Source organism: Dipodomys spectabilis, unplaced genomic scaffold (genome assembly GCF_019054845.1).
Source record: "Dipodomys spectabilis isolate Male_0828 unplaced genomic scaffold, ASM1905484v1 ptg000234l, whole genome shotgun sequence".
NCBI classification, from domain to species: Eukaryota; Metazoa; Chordata; class Mammalia; order Rodentia; family Heteromyidae; genus Dipodomys; species Dipodomys spectabilis.
This window is the reverse complement of record NW_024870911.1, coordinates 20280222-20301668: the sequence shown is the minus strand read 5'-3', so window position 1 is coordinate 20301668 and position 21447 is coordinate 20280222. Positions and strand designations below refer to the sequence as shown.

Genomic DNA, 21447 nt, shown 5'->3' with positions numbered 1-21447 from the left:
AAGACTGTCCATCTCTAGCCATATGGAGAGGACATTGTAAGAAAGCTGGGTGATCTCAACAATGGATGTAATAATGGCCAGCCCTTGGTATTAACCAATCAATCGGAAAACCACAAAATACCCATATCAGGCTGCTCCATCCAGTTCAGACTGCTCTAGTCCCCTCCCCCACTACTTGTAAATGCCAGCTGTCCTCTTGGCTCTCCTTAGGTCTCTGTGAAGCACATTTAATTTTTACCACTTAATGAACAAAAGCACATATGTGGGAATTCCAAGCTTCTAAACTTCTTTTATTGTTAAAAAGAATGAAAACCAATAGATAAACGGCTTCACTGAACTATTTCCCAATTATTTGGAAGTGGTAATCAAACCAAATGTCAAGATACATAACTAATGAGTCTTCCCTTCATGTTCCAGTTTCATCTATGAATCACAAAGTGGGGGAAAAAAATCCTCCAGATCATCCTTGCCTCTTCATGGCTGAAGAGCTAGAAAGGGGCCATAAATGCATAAATGCCCTACCACACAGGGTTAATTAAATTTGCTTTGATGAGTGGCTTTGGTTGGCCCAGGCTTGAGAAATTCCCACATCTGGATTAAGGCCCTTGGGGAAAGACAAGTAGTTTAAGGAAAAATTAAATTGTCAGCTACAGCTCTGTCTTCTAGAGGTTGTCTGCATGGTCCTATCCTGCAAATAAAACCCAATTTACAGAACTTAATCTAAATTTACAGAATTTCGTCTGCTAGATGTTCTTCGCCCTCTATGTATATTGAAGTACCAGTGGTCTGAGGTACGTTACAACACATAACAGAATAAAACTAAAATACCTCTCTATAAAGATGTTTTCTTGCACTGGATTTATGATTTCCAAAGTATTAGCCATGTGACATTTAAACAAAAACACAGCACAGAGATGCACATTACAGCTGTCCTGGCTGTCTCAGGTTTTGTTAAATGGGCTGATAACTATCACTCCACCTCCACCAAAAGCCTATGAGCACCCATTCAAGAGGAGTTAAAAGCTTTTTAAATGTCTTTTTAAAAGACTGGATTAGAAAGAGTTGAAGAGGAAGATTAACTGTGGTCGTTAACACCCCTATCATTAACAAGCCACATATAGACAACACAAACTTTATTAATAGAGGAATGTCCAGAGAAGTGCTCTCCCTTTGCTGAGCACAGCTACAGTTCCTGGTCCTTTAAAAATCAGGCTAAGGTGGAATGGGAAGGTGGTTCAGTGGTAGAGTGCCAATCTCGCATGCATGAGAGTTTGATTCCTCAGCACCATATAAGCAGAAAAAGCCTTATGTGGCACTGTGGCTCAAGTGGTAGAGCTCTAGCCTTGAGCTGAAGAGCTGAGGGACAGTGCCCAGGCCCAGAGTTCAGACCCCACAACCGACAAAAAAAGAAAGAGAAAGAGAGGAAGAAAGAGAAAGAAAGAAAGGAAGGAAGGAAGGAAAGAAGAAAGGAAGGAAGAAAGGAAGAAAGAAAAAAAAGAAAAGAAGGCCAGGTGAGTGGTTTAAGCCTATAATCCTAGCTACTCAGGAGGTTGAGATCTGAGGATCACAGTTCAAAGTCAGCCCAGGCAGGAAAGTCTATGAGACTCATCTCCAAATAACAGAAAAATAGAAGTGGTAAAGAGCTAGCCTTGAGTGAAAAAGCTCAGGTAAAGTGTTCAGGTCCTGAGTTCAAGCCCCATGACAAAAAAAGAAAGAAACCTCTATGTACAATTAATATGTCCTAATTAAAAAAAAAAAAAAAAAAGTGAGGGCAAGGTGCTGGTGGGTCACATCTGTAATCCTAGCTACTCAGAAGGCTGAAATCCAAGGATCCAGGTTTGAAGCCAGCCCAGGTAGGAAAGGCTGTGAGACACTAATCTCCAATTAACCACCAAAAAGCCAGAAGTGAAGGTATGACTCAAGTGGTAGAGCACTAGCTTGAGCAAAAAGCTCAGGATAGCACCCAGGCCCTGAGTTCAAGCCCCAAGACAGGCACATGCATGTGTGAGTGCACACACAAGTGTGGACTACAGAACAGAATTCTTAGAACTGTTTAAGTATCAGTAGGGCAAACTGGTAATGTTTAGCAATAATACACAAATTCTGGCTATCTCATAATTATTATCTGAGACATTTCCCCCTTTTTAAACACTCTAGTGAATTTGTTCTCTCAAGCATCAGTCTTGAAATTTAGTTAGGGCACACCTAAATCCAACCACTGGGCAGTAGTTAGATATTCAACTGTTCCAAGATTTATGAGGAAGTGGAACTTGGCACCATAACGGGAAATAGATGGAACTTTCCAGCAACTCCACCTCTGGAATGCACTGAACTGGCTCAAGGCACCCCACTTTCAGGTGGGTGCTAATCTCACATCTACTACTTCCTTAATTAAATGTGATAAAGCATGAACTTGTAGACCATGTCACTTTTCACAGAGAACCTGGCAATTTCATCATAAATAAATCTCCAGAAAAATGTGTAGTAGCAATGTTTAAGTCGAGTACCATGAACCTTAAAAATATACAAGTATCACTTTGGCAAGTCATGCTCACAAAATGTGGAAGAGTTAAAATGGAAAGTCCCTACCCTGGCATTATCTGGCAGATTTGGGGCATCTGCAGCTCAAAAGTTACAAAGGCCCGTCAGGTAATTTTCAACATTTTTTTTTTTTAAATAAAGAAGAACCTATACTAAGTCAGACACTTTGGGTTCTTTCAGTAGTCTTAGTTAAGCAAAGACATTCAAGAGACATAAAAAGGAACTTGCATAGCCATAAACTGAAAATCTTAAAAATATTTCCAGTTTAACTGCTGAGATCTAAGTCAATATACTAAAACCTGGTTTATCCTGGCTGACAATAAAGGAATTTATATACAATTGGAATAAGAAGTATCTCAGAACATAAAATTTCAGGGAGTTAAGAGAGCATTCTCTCCACAGATGGCACAATTTTGTGCTTTGCCATCACCTCAGTGTATTTGCAACATGAATTATATTAAAGTCATAGCCTACAATTTAGATAAATAAAATCAAGCCAGTATTGAATTTTTCCCATCCCTTACAAGGGTATCCTTGGCAGCTCCTGGGCCATCTATTATGATCCTGACCAATTTCGTCTGTGGCAATTTAAAAGCTGTAAAAAAATACATAATGGGTGATGACAGGAGAAACAAACCCACACCAGAAGTTATTGAACCTTGCAGGTCTTTCTGAGTGTCTCTATTGACATTTAAGTGTGAGTTACTATGCCACAATATCATAAAAGTGTGCTCTACACTTCAGATATATTGATAGTTAAATGCAAGGAAAGGCCACCATCAGATAAACGGCTAAAGGGATGGCCAATTTCAGACCACCCAGCTCTTCTAGTGTTTTGACATGTTACTTAAGCCAAAGAAGACTTTTCTTTTTGTGCAGTTTCCAACTACATTCCAAATTCAGATCCTATGCCAAAGGGATGATTAATACAGTCGTTCTGTTCCTTGCTCTAAAACTGTTTAGTTGGCTATGGGATATTTATTGAGGGCCTAATAAGTGTCAAATATTACAAGGGCACTAAATCTACTCCAGTCTACAAAAAAAGAAAAAAAAAACTTCAAGCTTTTAAAGTTCCTCCTTGGTTAAGTCAGCACTGTTTGGTACCTATCCAAAGGTAGTTACAAAATAAAAGACCACTTGCTGAAGGTGGAAAGATGAGGGCTAGAAGCAGATATGGGTCCCATCTCAAGATCACTATGTGATGGTTAGCTCACTATTTTTCCTGTTTTTTCCATAGGTTTGTTCGTGAAAAAAACAAACCCTAGAGTTTTGTTGTTGTTGTTTTCCCAGTCCTGGGGTTTGAACTCAGGGCCTGGGCACTGTTCCTGAGCTGCTTTTGCTCAATTATAACACTCTACCACTTGAGCCACAGCACCACTTCTGGCTTTTTCTGTTTATGTGATACTGAGGAATCGAACCCAGGGCTTCATGAATACTAGGCAAGCACTCTACCACGAAGCCACATTCCTAGGCCCCAACAATAGTTTTCTTTGTATGATTTTTTTGGAGGCGGAGGGGCATATTAGGGCTTGAACAAAGAGCCCAGAGTGTTTGCTAGGCAGGAACTCAAGTCTTTAAGCCACACCTTGTCCTTTTTTGCAAGTTATTTTGAGGTAAGGTCCACTTGGACTTAAGGCTTCTATTTGGGCTTTCTTTCTTCCCTCTAGCTAGAATTCTACCACTTCAGTCATATATCCACTTTTATTTTTTGCTGGTTATTTGGAGGTAAGAGTTCCTTGGATTTGTTTGCCTAGGACACAGGTAATACAATACAATAGCCTAGTTTTTCATATTTATTATCTAGTGTTTTGTTTGAGACAGGGTTTTACTTTATAACCCAGGCTGGCCTCAAACTTGTGATGATCTCAGCTTCCCAAGTACTGGAATTACTGCCATCATACCCCGCTTCTCTTTTTTTTTTGTCGGTCGTGGGGCTTGAACTCTGGCCCTGGGCGCTATCCCTCAGCTCTTCAGCTCAAGGCGAGCGCTCTACCACTTGAGCTACAGCGCCACTTCCGGTTTTCTGGTGGTTTATTGGAGATAAGAGTCTCACGGTCTCTCCTGCCCGGGCTGGCTTTGAACCGCGATCCTCAGATCTCAGCCTCCTGAGTAGCTAGGATTACAGGCGTGAGCCACCAGCGCCCGGCTCATACCCCGCTTCTTTATTGCTTTTTTTCTTTCATTTCTTTGCTGGCCCTGGTGATTGAACTTATGGGCACCATACTTGTGCATGGCTAGGGCTCTACTACTGGAGCTGCACCTCCAATCTGGCAAACTAGAGTTGGAGTCTCACTGAGTTTTCTGCCTGGACTGACTTCAAACTGCAGTCTTCGAGGTTAAGGCCTCCTGGGTGGCTAGGATTAGAGGAGTGAGCCACCAACACCCAGCTCATTATCACTTTTTATAATTATCTATAGGATCAGTGTTCCCCTTCTCTTATTCCAAATACACTGATTTGAAGTATCTATATTTTCTTGATTTGTCAATTTAATTCTTATTCTCAAAGAACTTGCAATTTTATTCTTTTTCTCTACAGTTCTTTTTTGTTCTTGTTGTTGTTTTTGGTTGGACGTTGGGCTTAAACTCTGGGCCTGGGTGCTTCCCTGAGCTCTTCAGCTCAAGGTAAGCACTCTACCACTTAAGCCACAGCGCCACTTCCAGTTTTCTAATGGTTAATTGGAAATCAAGAGTCTCATGGACTTTCCTGCCTGGCTGGCTTCAAACTGTGATCCTCAGAGCTCAACCTCCTCAGTAGCTAGGATTACAGATGTGAGCCACCAGCACCTGGCTTCTACAGTTGTTTTTGAGCTGGGGTCTCACTATATAGCCCAGCCTAGCCTTGAACTCAACCTCTTGCCTCAGTCTCCCAAGTACTGGGATGTCAGGTATGCACTAACTAGGCACTGTCAGTATTTTCAAATATTTGGGATGTCTGTAATTTTTAAGTTAATTCCACTGTAATCAGAAAACACACTTTAAATAACTGAATCCTTTCGGAGACTTTTCTATGACCCAGAGACCCAGAAGATGGTTTGTGTAAATATTCCAGGTACATTTGAAAACTCTGTTATTGTTATGTGAACAATTCTGCAAATATCAAGAATCAGACTAGTTGATAATGTTGTTCAAGACTTCTATTTCCTGAAGGATTTTTCTATGTCTTTGTTTTATCAATCAGAGGGACAGGTACTAAAATTTCCAGATATAATTACAGATGTTTACTACTTCCTGTTTTCCCACATGTACTGTGAAGCTTTATTATTTTAATGCTGGAGTTAGAACCTAGGGTCTCACACATGCTAGGCAAGCACTATTGCCACTGAAGTATGTACTCCCAATTCTTAAAACTTCTATTTTTAGCTGCCTATAAACATTATGTCCTCTTGACAAATTGATTTTTATTACTTAACCTGCTGTTATTTGTCCTACCTATCTCATAGGTCTGTTATGGAAAAAGATCAAGAGAACACTTGGGAAAATATATAGGAAACAGAAGGCAAAATGCTTGATAATAGAGGAAGTTAAAAAATAATTAATTTTCTGCGTTATCTGCAAGTTTATGGATGCTTGTCTCCAACTACTCATATAAATGAGTTTTCCATTCTATCAGATCTCTAGATATAATTTACCATTGTAAAATACCGAACAAATTAGCAGTATATTACCCTCCACAAGCGAGGTAAGCTTGGGAGGTAAGCAAGTCTTACTGATTTAGGGATGAGAAGGCACAGAGAGTTCAAGGATCTGCCTCAGAAACCATCTTAAGATGTTCCAGCTTGTTAGCTGACCTCTTTAGCACAGGACATTTTATTTGGACATAATTATACCCTCTGGCTCAGATATGAACTTGCTTAATTCTAAGAAACATAGATTACAATCAGAAAAATACTTGAATTCAATTTGGTTCCTCTGCTCCATGGAAAAAATAAATAGTAAGTGTGTCGTAAAATGTGATCTTGAAATAGTCCTTTTAAGTATACCAACTCAGTCTCATGATTTCTAGTATCCTTCCTAGCAAAGAAGCACATTAGAATAGGCGTTCAATCAGAATGAAGACTGAAAATGCATGAGAAAATTTTTACTCTGTCCATGACCTAGTTTCAGGTAGAAAAATCTGTCAGTGTTTAATTGCGATGAACTACTATTACTGGAAAGGAAAATTCATGCTGTACAGTCATCTGCCTCACTAGGAAGAGGGTAAAAAATGACCAAAGCAGAACATTATACCTTCTGCAGAAAAATCTTCTTTTAAATAAGCTAAGAATATTTTGCATTAGCACCTTTATAATAACAATAAAACAATTTTTTAGGAAGGGATGGTAGGGGAAAAACAAAGAAGGTAACAATTCTCGATAGACAAAGTACTCATTACCTTAATCATGTGACTATAACCCCTCTCTACAATATTTTTACTATATATATATATATATAGAGAGAGAGAGAGAGAGAGAGAGAGAGCTTTTTTTAAAAAGGCTAAACACAAGCCAGGCACCTGTATCCTAAACTCAAGAGGCTGAGATTTGAGAATCAAGGTTCGAAGTCAGGCCAAATAGACAAGTCCACAAGACTCTGATTTCCAACTAACCAGCAAATAGCGAGAGTAGAGGGAGGGCTCAAAATGAAAAAGCTAAGCCACTGGCCTGGAGTTTGAGCCCTAGTACCAGCACCATAAAAAAGCATAGCACATAGGTAACAATGTTTTTGTGTTGATAGACCGAGGAGCTGATAATCAGCTAGTAAGTTAGTTCTGAAGTCTTAGGCAATGTAACACCGTAAGACTTCACTGACCCAAATGTTAGAATACCTTTTTTTTTTTTTTTGGCCAGTCCTGGGGCTTGAACTCAGGGCCTAGACACTGTCCCTGAGCTTCTTTTGCTCAAGGACACTCTATCACTTGAGCCACAGCGCCACTTCTGGCCTTTTCTGTTTATGTGGTACTAAGGAATCAAACCCAGGGCTTCATGAATGTTAGGCAACCAGTCTGCCACTAACCTATATTCTCAGCCCTAGAATAGGTTCTTGACTTGCATTTGTAATTATTGGTATAAAATATGAACTTAAAAAAACAACAACAACTCAGGGAGTCATTTCATATCAGTTTAGTTTTAACATAAGGCCCTGGCTTCAATCCCTAGCATAACAAAATAAACCTGTCTCAAAAGTTTCTAGCTATCACTTACCCAGCTCCTTCCATGTAAGATGAAGAAACTGTGGACCAAAAAGGGCAAACAGTTCATTCCACATTACAACACTAAGGCCAGGGGGCGGGGAAGGTGGCTCAATAGTAGAGTGCTTGCCATGCATGCATGAGGCCCTGTGTTCAATTCCTCAGCACCACATAAGCAGAAAAAGCTGAAAGTGGTGCTGTGGCTCAAGTGGTAGAGTGATAACCTTGAGCTGAAGAGATGAAGGACAACGCCCAGGTCCAGAGTTCAGGCCCCATGACTGACAAAAACAAAACCAAAAAAACACTAAGGCCAGGGGTGAGTGGCCACATCTGTAATCCTAGCTACTCAGGAGGCTGAGATCTGAGGATCGCGGTTCAAAACCAGCCCAGGCAGGAAAGTCCCTGAGACTCTTCTCTCTAATAAACCTACAAGTAGCACTTACAAGTAGCACTGTGGCTCAAGTGGTAGAGTGCTTACCTTGAGCTGAAGAGCTGAGGGATAGCACCTAGACCCAGAGTTCAAGCCCCACGACCAAGAACAAAATAACAACACTAGTTAATAGCAAAAATAAGAATCCAGGTTCTGAGCCTTTTTGTTCATCATCATCAGCATCATTTCTTTTTGGTGGTAGTAGGATTTGAGCTCAGAGCCTGTACCACTTTAGCCTTATACCTAGTATTCATTTTCTTTTTTCAATTAGGAACAATGCTCCCCACAAGAGATTCATATCCTAATCCTGCAAATCTGAAAATACTAAATTATGTGGCAAGAGATGTGATCAGCTGAAGGAATGTGGCTCAACTGATGGCATACCTATTCAGCAAGGACAAAGCCCTAAGTTCAAACTCCTTACTGGTTCTAAAACACTACCACCTGATTAAAAACACAAGAGCAAAAATGTATCTTAAGCTTTAAATGGAATCATGTGTATCTTCACTGGAGGAGGCAGATGGAATTATGAGACACATACAAAGGATAAGACAATGAGAAAATAGATGAGCCCATTAACTAAGGAATGCTGACCAGAAGCTGAAAGCAACACTTTTCCCTGCAGCTTCCTTAAGGTTCTCAACTGAATCTCAAAGGATTCAAGGCAGTGGGTTATTATAGGAATAACAGAAAATTAATACATTGAAAAGTTAAAAAAAAAAAAGAGGGGGGTAGGTAGGCAGTACTAGAGTACTGGGGATTGAACACAAGGTCTCATGCATGCTACACCAGCATTCTACCACACCCTCATCCTGAAAAAATTTAAAGATCTTGTATAGCTTATAGCTCAGTGTTAAGAAAATGTAATCAGCCTGGTCTAAGCTCTGGGTTCATTCCCTAGCATCAAAACAAAATACACACAGATTAGACATATGCAAAACTATTTACTGACTCAGAAAGAATCATGCTTCAAGCTGGACATAGTAGCTCTTCACAATTATAATCTCAGCACTTACCAGGCTGAGGTAGGTCTGAGACAGTGTCAAAAAATAAACAGACAAGGGGCTGGGAATGTGGCTCAGTGGTAGAGTGTTTGCCTTGCATGCATGAGGCCCTGGATTCGATTCCTCAGCACCACATAAGCAGAAAAAAAAAAAATCCAGAAGTGGCACTGTGGCTCAAGTGGTAGAGCACTAGCCTTGAGCTAAAGAGCTGAGGGACAGCGCCCAGGCCCAGAGTTCAACCCCACTACTGGCAAAAAAAAATAAAAAAAAATTAAAAGACAAAAAACACCAACTGGTTCATTCCTGTAATTCTAGCTACTTTGGAGATCAGGAAGGTGGAGGAGGCCAGACTAGACAAAAAATTCAAGAGATCATATAGCAACCATATCGCTGGTTATGGTGGTACTTGCTTGTTATTCCAGCTAAGGCAAGAGGTAGAAACAGGAGTTGATCAAGGTCCAGGGCAAAAGATCCTACCACAAAAATATTCAAGGCAAGAAGGGTTAGAGGCACAACCCAAGTGGTAGAGTGCCTGCCTAGCAAGCTCAACACCCTGAGTTCATTCAAGCCCCACAATGCTTCACCCCCCTCCCAACCCTAGCAAAAAAAATGCTTCAAGTAACTTTAAAAATGACTAAGATCTCTAATCTCTCTAAAGGGTAAGGATACAATTTACCTCAAAATAAACTGGCAGACCTGAGAAATACAAACTCAGAAAGGCTTGATATTTACATAGCTGCTAACAAGAACCGTGTAGGTTTTACTGCAAACATACTAGCTGCTTGATCTCCTGAACAGACTAAACATAGGCAGAAGATGTCAATGTGGGTGTTCTGCCAGCACAAGTGTAAAGTTGTCATCAGAAATGAGTATGTGGCTTACAAAAATCCAACAAATCTGTACCTTGGACTGTGTATGCCAACTCGTCTCAGAAGGACCTGGACTATTAGTACAATGAGTTAAAGTCATCTTCTATAAGCAAGAAGGAAATAACCAAGTTTATGTCAAGACAAAAAGATGACTGCATGGTTTGTTTAATAATCTGTAAACAGCAACACTAAATCAAATGATAACTCACATTATGATTCATTGCTGTTTAAAGTCAATATGCATAGCACAGCTTTAGGCTCAATTTCAGACAAGGTGAATACAAATAGAAACAGATAGAGTGAAAGGACAAATTAAAGACTAGAAATGCTTTATTAAGTGGTGTTATTTAATGGGTGATTCTGATAACTTGCATGGGAATCACATTATGTGGTCACATTTAAAAAAAAAAGCGGGGGGGGGGGGGAGGGGGAGGGGAGGCTAGGAATATGGCTTAGTGGTAGAGTGCTTGCCTAGCATGTGTGAAGCCCTGGATTCGATTCCTCAGTACCATATAAACAGAAAAAGCTGGAAGAGGCACAGTGGCTCAAGTGGTAGAGTGCTAGCCTTGAGCAAAAGAAGCCCAGGGAGAGTGGTCAGGCCCTGAGTTCAAGCCCCAGAACTGGCAAAAAAAAGACCCACTGCGGGAGGGAGGGAGTAACAGTGTTAGAACTGGTGCCCATGCCTGGGGCTAGTGGTCCAAACCTGTAACCATAGCTACTCAGGAGACTGAGATCTGAAGGGCAGGGTTCAAAGACAGCCCAGGCAGAAAAGTCCCCATAAGATTCAGTGGTAGAGTGCTTGCCTTGCATGCCTGAGGCCCTGGGTTCGATTCCTCAGCACCACATAAGCAAAATGAAAAAAGCCGGAAGTGGCGCTGTGGCTCAAGTGGTAGAGTGCTAGCCTTGAGCTGAAGAGCTGAGGGACAGCGCCCAGGCCCAGAGTTCAGGCCCCACGACCGGACCCAAAAAAAAAAAAAAAAAAAGATTCTTATCTAATTAGCACAAAGTTGGAAGTGGTGCTGTGGTTCAAGTGGTAGAATACTAGCCTTGAGCACAAAAACTCAGGGACAAGCTGGCCACTGATGGTTCACTCCTATCTATAATCCTAACTACTCAGGAAACAGACCTAAGGATCACCTTTCAAAGCCAGCTCAGCCAGGAAAAGTCCAAGAAACCTTATCCCCAACAAACTATTCAGAAAAAGCTGGGGGCTGGGAAGGTGGCTCAGTGGTAGAGTTCTTATCTTGAACGCATGAGGCCCTGGTTCAATTCCTCAGCACCACATAAACAGAAAAAGCTGTAAGTGGTCCTGTGGCTCAAGTGGTAGGTGCTAGCCTTGAGCTGAAGAGCTGAGTGACAGCACCCAGGCCCAGAGTTCAGGCCCCACAACTGACACACACACACACACACACACACACACACAAAAGAAAAAAGAAAGGAAAAAAGAAAAAAAGATGGAAGTGGTGCTGTGGCTCAAGTGGTAGAGTGCTTGCCTTAAGCACAAAACTAAGAGACAGTGCCCTAGCCTTGAGTTCAAGCCCTAGGACAGTTAAAAAAAAAAAGTTCCCCCAAAAATTCTCAGGGCAAGGAAAAATCTCCAAAACTTTCTTTAACTTATTTAATCACGTAGCCGGGCGCCAATGGCTCACACCTGCAATCCTAGCTACTCAGGAGTCTGAGATCTGAGGCTCATGGTTCAAAGCCAGCCCAGGCAGAAAAGTCCGTGAGATCTGTTTCTCCAATTAACCACCAGAAAACCGGAAGTGGTGCTGTGATAGAGTGCTTGCCTTGAGCTGAAAAGTTCAGACAGCACCTAAGCCCAGAGTTCAAGCCCCACAACCGCCCCCCCCAAAAAAAATCCAATCACTTTAGACATATGCTTCCTTTCTCTTTCCTCAACTAATACTTTGCTATTAGTTCCAACAGGTTAGTTAAAAGTGTTAATTCCACACTTAATAAATAATCCTGTTAACATTAGATACAATAGTAGCATCTTAAGCTCTAAGTGCTTTAAGTTTTGAAAGATAGGCTAAAACTTTGTTTATTAATAAGAATGGTCTAAGAACTTGATTCTCCAGAGGCAGAAGCTAAGTCTACTTACGATCATCAATATGATAGTTTCAGAATTTCAATGAAAAAATTACCACCAAAATTGCCCCACAAGGGGCAGGTTTATCATACCTATTAATAATCACTTTAGTTCTTAGCTCAACAACTGCATTAGCATTCCTGTTGTAGGTTTACAAATAGTTATAAAAATGTTTGTCCTTTTGAAAGTACCAGAGAATGTAGAAATCCTTGTTCATTATAAGATTCACTAAAATCATTAGCCTTTTATAGAATCAGAAGGTCTCAAATCATATTTCATGTTGATTTAATTACCTTCTCTAAATAAAGCAATTAACAATAAAGTAGTATGACTCTTACAGCTAATAAGTGATGATTTATTTATACTTATACAAATGATACTGGAGTAAGTACAGTGTGCATTATCAAAAGAACTAAACTATTTAAAATACACTTAGATATCACCCAAATGAAGACTCCTTTATAGTCAGGCATCCTCAAAGGACTGCAGGAAGAGGGGCTTCGAAAATCTTTAATGCTGTAAAGATACTTATGGAAGGAAAATTTTCTGGCAAAAAGAGATTAAAGCACTGACACTAAAAATAATGAAAAAGGGTGATGAGAAGTACATGACTGGAAACACAAAGACAAATGATTTTTTAAATTAATTTTTAATGACAAATTATCTCTGCAGAGATTTAAACATTACAGACCCAACCTGCCTTAACCCCACGGTGTTCCTAATAGTGCAGCTTTCCAAAACAAAAAAACAAAAAATCCTGTCTGCAGGACCTACAAATCTACATCTCATTAAGATGTAGATTTTTCCTGGACGCCTTCCAGCGCAGCTCACGGTTACCGTAATCGTTCCAACATATCTATCACTTTTCTTAAAAAGTGCAATTTCAAAATCTACGGTCCTTCCCACCCCATCCCCACCCCCCACCCCATTCCTCAAACCTAAAGGGGGTGTATGGGGTGGGGGAAATGCCAAATTCAAGGAGGGCACCGAGAAGGAAATTTTACGCTTGCCCTAACCAGGAGGTGTGTGCCAAAGAAGCCTAAAGAGAAGTCATTGTGCATGAAATAGCCCCTCGAATCCTCCAGAAAAGAGCTCCCTCTTTTGCAGAGCATGTCCATATAGTGGCTCCAGATAAGGTCGATCTGTTTTACCAGCCCGACTCCCGCGCTCTCCAGTGGAGTTAAACCTCAGCTCCCAGCAGATGGCTAACCTACCGCGCGCTAGGTGCTCATTGGGTCGATGAGCCGCCGCTCAGGAGACGAAAACCCGCCTCCTCCATTCCGATGGCCCAAGGGCCTATCAGCCAGCAGCTAAAGGCAGAACCAATTGGCCGCTATACTTGCCAGTCAAATTCTCCGGCTGCACAGCTCCAAAGAACCGGCAGGACTACAACATCCCGCCCCCTATTCTCCTATTGGCTGGCCGGATCCATCGCTGCCCCTTCACTATTCCCCCCACCCCGCGGTCCATTCATTTCACACAATAACGGGCCCCGTTGGAGCCTGTTCGAGATCTCATATGGGTAGACAAGACTCTCTGCCACTTACCCGGGATCGAGAGTAATCACTCACACTAACGCCAGCCCTGTTCCTCTGTGGTGAGGCCGCACCACAAGCCTCCGCTACCGCCGCCTTCTGCGCAACGCCAACCGCCCGCCAAAACGGATCCTTCCCTGCGCCTGCGCAACCAATCCAAGGAGCGGACCTTTTTTCTCCGCCCATTACGCCTGCGCAAAATGGTACACTACTCCCGCCACTACGCAAGCGCCGTAGTTTCACCGCCCTCTCCCGCCCGCCATTTCACGTGTTCCTGGCAGGCGGAACTTCTTAATACGCCTGCGTAAACTCGCCATTTTACTACACATGCGCCTAATTGGTGATCCTCGCCAGAAGTCGCGGGGCTGCTTCTCTTCCGCGTAATATTAGCCATGCTCTGCCAAGCGAATTGAAAATAATGGTTTCGCGTAGAGCGTAAAAGTCATTTAAGTATCGTGGGGAAAACATTCAAAAATAAATGATTGGCAGGACAGCCAATCAAGCTACTTAAGAATAACATTGCTCGGAGCCAATGGGCTCTAAGGGGCGGGGACTGCGTAGAACGCCCTAACGGATGACGTTTCGCAGCCTGGTTGTACCGCAGACCAATAGTCGTAGGAAGCGATTTTAAATACCCAATAAGAGCTAGGCAGGGGTGGAGTCAACCAATGCCAATTGCCAGGAGGCGGGATAAATAGGCGAGGCTGACGGTAGGCTGGCGGATGCGCTCTTTGGCTTACTCCTTTCTCTTCGTGGACGCGACCGAGGAAGCATCGCTCAAGTGTCTCTTCCCACCCCTCTCTTGCCGTCATGTCTAAGTCCGAGGTAAGTGAGACTCTCTGCAATTTGATCTTCCCCCTCATCTCTACAGTTAGGTAGAACGTAGCATTTTTTTTTTCCTTGTTGCTGATGTTGACACGAGTGCTTACAGCAGTTTTTTTTCAAATCTCTGCCGGGGCCTACTCCCAAAGTTCAGGTCGCCATTTTGTCCTCATCGCCGCCATGAGGCCGCGGCTGCCAACCATTCGTTATCACCCTCTTAGCTCGTTGCTGGTAGCAAGATTGTTAAGCACTTACGGTCTGGAGTTTTTTTGTTTTTCTGCCTTGTTCAGTGAGTTGAGTTTCCTAAAAAGCTATTAAGCATTTCATGGGCACTGCAGCCCTTCCCGCTCCGGCCTAGCCTTTTGTTGCGCGTGCGTGCGAGGAGTTAGCGCATGCGCCCGGGGCGATGCACCCGAGGTTGGGCCGTCACGTGGCGTGGGGCGAAAATCACGAACAATAAGTGCCCTGGGCTTAAGGGTTTGGTGAGAATCGGTGTCAAAGATCCCATTAAGCCCTTCCTACTCCCCTTTCCCTTCAGTCTCCCAAGGAGCCCGAACAGCTGCGGAAGCTCTTCATCGGAGGGCTGAGCTTTGAAACGACCGATGAGAGTCTGAGGAGCCATTTTGAGCAATGGGGAACCCTCACGGACTGTGTGGTAAGACCGTAGGACTGATTGGTTTTTCTCTTCGTGTGTCTTGACAGTAGGTGATTGGTCTTTCTCTTCGTGTGTCTTGACAGTAGGTCTTAGTTGGAAGTGTTTTTTTTTTTTTTTTAGTTATCCTGTCTTTTTAAAAACTAGGTGTTAAATCTTTAGCCTTGGAAACTGAGTGTGGTGTAGACAGGGCTGGTAACGTTTATTCTGTTGTTCTTTGGAAGGGAATGATATTAGCTTCTGGGGTCAGGCTATCTAATTAATTGGATTAACACTCTTCTCAGGTAATGAGAGATCCCAACACCAAGCGCTCCAGGGGCTTTGGGTTTGTAACTTACGCCACTGTGGAGGAAGTAGATGCAGCTATGAATGCAAGGCCACACAAAGTGGATGGAAGAGTCGTGGAACCAAAAAGAGCCGTCTCAAGAGAAGTAATTGTTTTTAATTGCACATCTATGTATGGAATGGTTAACATTTTAAAATCTTTGGGGAGGGGTTTTTTTTTTTGGCCTTGTTCTGTTTTAAACAGCTTGAGATGTTCTTTTTCTCCTGTAGGATTCTCAGAGACCAGGTGCCCACTTAACTGTGAAGAAGATTTTTGTTGGTGGCATTAAAGAAGACACTGAAGAACACCATTTACGAGATTACTTTGAACAATATGGCAAAATTGAAGTGATTGAAATCATGACTGACCGAGGCAGTGGAAAGAAAAGAGGCTTTGCTTTTGTAACTTTTGATGACCACGACTCTGTGGACAAGATTGTCAGTAAGTAGACAAAATTGTTGTATATATAAGGTTCCAAAAACCTGTACAGTATTCTAAGTCTTACATTCTTTCAGTTCAGAAATACCATACTGTGAATGGCCACAACTGTGAAGTAAGGAAAGCCCTATCAAAGCAAGAGATGGCTAGTGCTTCGTCCAGCCAAAGAGGTATGTTTACTTGATTTTACAGCTAGGCAGTGTAGATTAAAAAGTTACTGTGAGGTGTGTTGTAACATTATAACTTAACTTTTTAAGGTCGAAGTGGTTCTGGAAACTTTGGTGGCGGTCGTGGAGGTGGTTTTGGTGGCAATGACAATTTTGGTCGTGGAGGAAACTTCAGTGGTCGAGGTATGTTACCAAATCTAAAGATGGGTGCATACTTAGCTAGATTCTCTTTTTTTGCACCTTGAAATAACTGTTGGCCTGTTCCACTTAGTCTGGGTGCAGTCCAAACCTAGTTTAAAATTCTGCTTTCCTTCAGGTGGCTTTGGTGGCAGCCGTGGTGGTGGAGGATATGGCGGTAGTGGGGATGGCTACAATGGATTTGGTAATGATGGTAAGTTTACTAAATATAGTAAGTAAAATTTTCTAGCGACTTGCACCTTTAGAATAGGCTAGTAGAGACTAAACTTTTAGTGCATGAACACATTCAACTTCACCCATAATAAGCATGCTATTAGGCCGCAAGCCATCACACATGCAGAGATTTTTGCTGTTAAATACTTTTGTCTTATTGAGAAGAATTGTATTCTTGTAGGTGGTTATGGAGGAGGCGGCCCTGGTTACTCTGGAAGCAGAGGCTATGGAAGTGGTGGACAGGGTTATGGAAACCAGGGCAGTGGCTATGGCGGGAGTGGCAGCTATGACAGCTATAACAACGGAGGAGGCGGAGGCGGCTTTGGCGGTGGTAGTGGTAGGTATCCAGTGATCCAGTATTTGGTGTGGTAGCTAGATTAGCATTTTAGAGTTTCTGCCTGTGTTGGATTTTGGAGCTTTTAAAGCATTGTGTGGTACACTGCATGGTACATTAAAAACAGGCTTGCTGTGCTACCTCCTCCTGGCTTTAAGCTGGGGCCGCCTCACTCCCAAAGAGTTAGGTAAGTGGATAGTGATTCCCTGCTATTTGAGTTAGATTAGCACCATGATAGGATTTAGTATATGAAGTCCTTTGGGACCTAAGGCAATTAGTTGATATATCCCCAAAAACCTGCACTGGCTTTGGATGCAGGAAAGCCTGGACAATTCTTACGTCACTAGGAAAACTTGCCATATGCCTTTGGATTTTCTTTCAACAATGGATTGTTCAACTGAATGCCTTACCCAGAGAATGAAATGGAAAGATTCAGAGCTACCAGTTTGGGAGGAAAGCACACAGATGATAACAACTTTCATTTTGATACAAAACAGAATTGAGCACTGTTGATCTTCAACTAACAGACAAGGGCCTTCTATTTCTAGGTAGCAATTTTGGAGGTGGTGGAAGCTACAATGATTTTGGCAATTACAACAATCAGTCTTCAAATTTTGGACCCATGAAGGGAGGAAATTTTGGGGGCAGAAGCTCTGGCCCCTATGGTGGTGGAGGCCAATACTTCGCCAAACCACGAAACCAAGGTATATTTCTGTGATTGGATAAAGGTATCTACACCTAGTATTGGTGAAGATTTCATAAATATTCCAGATAGTGTGCATGTGGGCAATAATAAGGTGACAATTTTTAATTTTGGGGGGAAAAAACCATGCCTTTGTCAATTAAGGTTCAGATGCATAAATCTGAATTCAGACACATGAATAATCTCAAATACAGAGAAACTTGGCTGTTAAATGGTCATTTCCACAGATTTTAAATGATGAAATAATATTTCAGGTGGCTATGGCGGTTCCAGCAGCAGCAGTAGCTATGGCAGTGGAAGGAGGTTTTAATTACTGCCAGGTAAGTAAGCACCTTTCTTATATGTTAGCTGAATTTTTTATAATTGCTGATAAACCCAGTAACCCTGGTGTAGCTGAGCAGTGCAACATAGTTAACCTTATAATTGCAGTAAATTTGTGAATATTAAGTTAATATTCAGATCAGCAAAATTTGTGGGAAACAACGTGGTATTGGATTTGTAGCCTTGAGTCTTAATATGTTTAGATTAACAACTTTATTCCATATTGTTCAACAGGAAACAAAGCTTAGCAGGAGAGGAGAGCCAGAGAAGTGACAGGGAAGCTACAGGTTACAACAGATTTGTGAACTCAGCCAAGCACAGTGGTGGCAGGGCCTAGCTGCTACAAAGAAGACATGTTTTAGACAATACTCATGTGTATGGGCAAAAAACTCGAGGACTGTATTTGTGACTAATTGTATAACAGGTTATTTTAGTTTCTGTTCTGTGGAAAGTGTAAAGCATTCCAACAAAAGGGTTTTAATGTAGACTTTTTTTTCTTTTTTTTTTTTCTTTTTTTTGCACCCATGCTGTTGATTGCTAAATGTAATAGTCTGATCATGACGCTGAATAAATGTGTCTTTTTTTTAAATGTGCTGTGTAAAGTTAGTCTACTCTGAAGCCATCTTGGTAAACCTGCCCCAACAGTGTGGAGTTAGAATTACTTCAGGGTGGTGCCAAATTTCATTTGAAATTTACTTGGAACTGCTTGGGTTCAGAAACCATTGCTTTCAGAAAGAAACCTTGGTGTAGTTAACTGACAGTTACTGTGACCTTGATGAAATTCACCATTGACAGGGTGACTCAAGCAAAGTCATGGAATTTTATTTGGTTATAAAAACAATGGTTGGCACATCCTATGCGATATCTAAATTGAATAATGGTACCAGATAAAATGATAGATGGGAATGAAGATTGTGTATCCATTATCATGTGTAATCAATAAACGATTTAATTCTCTGAATGGAATGACAACTGTATGGATTTGGGACTGGCAGAGATTTGGACTTTACCTACACACTACCCCTGATAAACGTTGAATGTTTCTATATCACAGTGCAAGTTCAAAGCTCTGCCAGAGAACAGCCCCCTGCTGGCTAATGCCACCCAATAAGTCCACAGATTAGAGGTGTTACAGACTACTTTTCTTAAAATGACAAAATACCCATACAATTTTAATTTGAAGAATAGGGTACATTAAAGGAAAACTGCAGTTTTTGTGGGTTTTTTTAAACTGGGTTATTTTTTTGCTGGGTCATTGTTGGGTGGGTCTTAGATATAATAAATCATTTGGAGATTTAAATTAGAAATGTGATGTTTTCTGTATAATTAACTGCAGTTTTCTTTTAAATGTGGCACAAGGTCACACAACATTCAGAGGTGTTAATTGTATGGAAAATGAATTCTAAACAGTTGATATCCAATAATTGTCTGTACATAAGATTCTTTTGAGCCTTTGGTGCCACTTTAATTTCAGTGCCTTTGTACCTAGTAGTATAGATACCTGTTTATCATTAGGACTGTATTCCATTCCATGGATGTATTACTTGGAAGTTTGGGCGGAGGGTGGGAAAAGTGGATGGGAGGTGGTGGGGATGGGAAAGCATGGATGATAGTTACATGATACTGGCTGAGTTTGCAATAGCAGGTGGAACCTTAACTGTTGAGGGAGTTTGCAGATACCTCAGGATTCGTGACAATGCCTTTAAAGATCCAGGAGATGTTCAGCTACTAGGAACTGCTAGCAAGCATAGCGCGAATGGCTTCGAGCTCAGACACTCTGCAGCTGAGAGTAGACACATGTGGTATGTGGAGTACAGATAAGCCAGGGGCAGGCCACGACATGCTCCATGAAAGCTAGGAGGGAGTGAAATTTCAGTGACCATCGCAAGGAAGGAGGCAGACAAGAGTAAGGCACACCTGACTCTTAGGACTAGCAGTCAGAACCAGAAGGAAAGGTTTTATTGCTATACTGGTAGGTAAGAACAGATTTTACTTACATCCATATAGTTATATAAAATCCAGTTTTCTGTTGGAATCTCATTTATATTGAGCCAAAAACTAGTCCAGTTAAGCTGAACTTGGTTTTTTGTATCTTGAGATTAATTAACACCCTATTGGCTTCAAATTGAAGTGGACACTTTAAATTTATGTCTACTGTAAAATGTTTGTTCCCATTTCCTTAAAACAATGGCTCAAGTAAAATACATATATTAGTATCTTCCCCAATATGGTGGGAGGTGGGTGGTTCATTAGTGGGAGGTGGGAGGAATAGCTTGAAGTGGGGCTTGGTCTCAAAAATAGAGCTAGTTCTAAAAATTGTTTACTTTTCTAGGGAAGAATCTGCTACAGGCTTAACAGCTCTGTTTAAAAAAAAAATTCAAACTATCCCAAGTTCATGGCTAAAAGGTAAGTTCTCTTTAAGGACCTAGTACTTTGTATTCCCCGAATGTGAAAGACATGGATTTAAACTGTAAAATTTAATCTGGATCAGTTTCCTGTAGTTGGCAATTGAAAGGAATGGGGTGGTCACAATAGTGGAGTTGTGGGACCCTTCAACTCTTATGAATATTAATGGTTCTTTTTCCTTCTCCCCCCCCCCCCCCCAGGAAAATCCTTGTGAGGACAACCTTTATTATCAGCCATTGTGCTTTATCTCACTGCCATGCAGTTGGTTTAGCTGTTCTAATTATTAGCAGCTCTAATCATTCAGTTTTGTGAATGGACTTTATAATAAACTATTTTGACTTACTTTTGGGTTTTGTTTCTTTGTCTGCCATACTGATATTTGTGGTAAATATTTGGGTGCTGTTTTCTTGTCCATTTCAGATTTGGGAGTGGGAATGGGTGTTAATATATTAGTTGCCTGGTACCAGCTTGAAATTTATAAGGTCAAATTCCCTTGGTCATACCAGTACTGCCCTGGTAGTGGTGGTGGGGTTTTTTTTTTTTGTGATAGTTCTCTGCTTGGGTGATATGCCTGAGCCTTTTTTTTTTTTTTTTGTAGGTTGTGGGAAAATCACTGAGAGCAAGTGGTTCTCATGAGAAAAATCTTTTGACATTTCCAAAGTTTTAAGTAGTACAGGGGACATTTTATTGTGACATTTCTATAGATGCATATAATGTCCTTATGTTCTTTCTTTTTGGATAAAGACTTAGCACTCTCCCTTGAGCCATACATTACACTTTTGGCATTTTGCTGATTGAATAGCAGGCTCAGATTTTCTCTTAATACTGGTTTCAAACTGCAGTCCTCAGTCTTAGCCTCCTGAGTAGCTAGGATTACAGGTCACCACCACCCAGCTTTCCAGTGTTCATTTTGAAATTTGTAATGTCTATTAAGTAACAATGGATTTTCTGAAGAAGCCAAAAGCCCTGCAACTACAGCTTGAAATGTAAAAATAATATTTTCTTTTTCTTTTTTTTTTAAGTAAGTGTAATAAAGCTGGGCGCTAGTGGCAAATGCCTATAATCTTAGCTATTCAGGAGGCTGAGATCTGAGGATCGGGGTTCAAAGCCAGCCTGGACAGGAAAGTCCATGAGACTTATCTCCAATAAACCTCTAAAACCAGAAGTGGCACTGTGGCTCAAGCGGTAGAGCAATCGCTTTGAGCTGGAGAGCACAGGGACAGCACCCAAGCC

General features: G+C 41.5%; 2 protein-coding genes across 5 annotated transcripts in view; one reads left to right on the top strand and one right to left on the bottom strand.

Moving 5' to 3' along the window:
• The window catches only part of Cbx5 (chromobox 5), a 31971-nt gene extending 18200 nt beyond the window's left edge, over positions 1 to 13771 (bottom strand). The window contains exon 1 of the mRNA XM_042698993.1: positions 13648 to 13771. The gene's annotated coding sequence lies outside the window, so the exon portion shown is untranslated. The remainder of the gene's footprint in view (positions 1 to 13647) is intronic.
• A 579-nt stretch (positions 13772 to 14350) lies between these two features.
• Positions 14351 to 20557, top strand: Hnrnpa1 (heterogeneous nuclear ribonucleoprotein A1). 4 transcript variants are annotated; one of them, XM_042698627.1, is made up of 12 exons: positions 14351 to 14460; positions 14996 to 15112; positions 15394 to 15540; positions 15665 to 15875; positions 15950 to 16042; positions 16130 to 16222; positions 16356 to 16430; positions 16632 to 16787; positions 17333 to 17488; positions 17742 to 17807; positions 18043 to 20214; positions 20415 to 20557. In XM_042698627.1, exons 1-10 carry the CDS (start codon positions 14446 to 14448, stop codon positions 17795 to 17797), a joined length of 1119 nt encoding a protein of 372 aa, XP_042554561.1. In that variant the 5' UTR covers positions 14351 to 14445; the 3' UTR covers positions 17798 to 17807; positions 18043 to 20214; positions 20415 to 20557. The 4 variants fall into 4 exon arrangements, with proteins under 4 accessions (XP_042554561.1, XP_042554559.1, XP_042554558.1 ...); XM_042698625.1 differs by lacking the exon at positions 16632 to 16787 and having other exon boundaries at positions 20141 to 20214; XM_042698624.1 differs by lacking the exon at positions 16632 to 16787.
• The last annotated feature ends 890 nt before the right edge of the window (positions 20558 to 21447 follow it).

Bases quoted from the DNA above. Each gene is read 5' to 3' on its own strand.
- Hnrnpa1 (XM_042698627.1), top strand. The intron at 15,113-15,393 runs GTAAGACCGTAG...CACTCTTCTCAG, and splicing joins GAACCCTCACGGACTGTGTG to GTAATGAGAGATCCCAACAC. The intron at 17,489-17,741 runs GTATATTTCTGT...ATAATATTTCAG, and splicing joins CGCCAAACCACGAAACCAAG to GTGGCTATGGCGGTTCCAGC.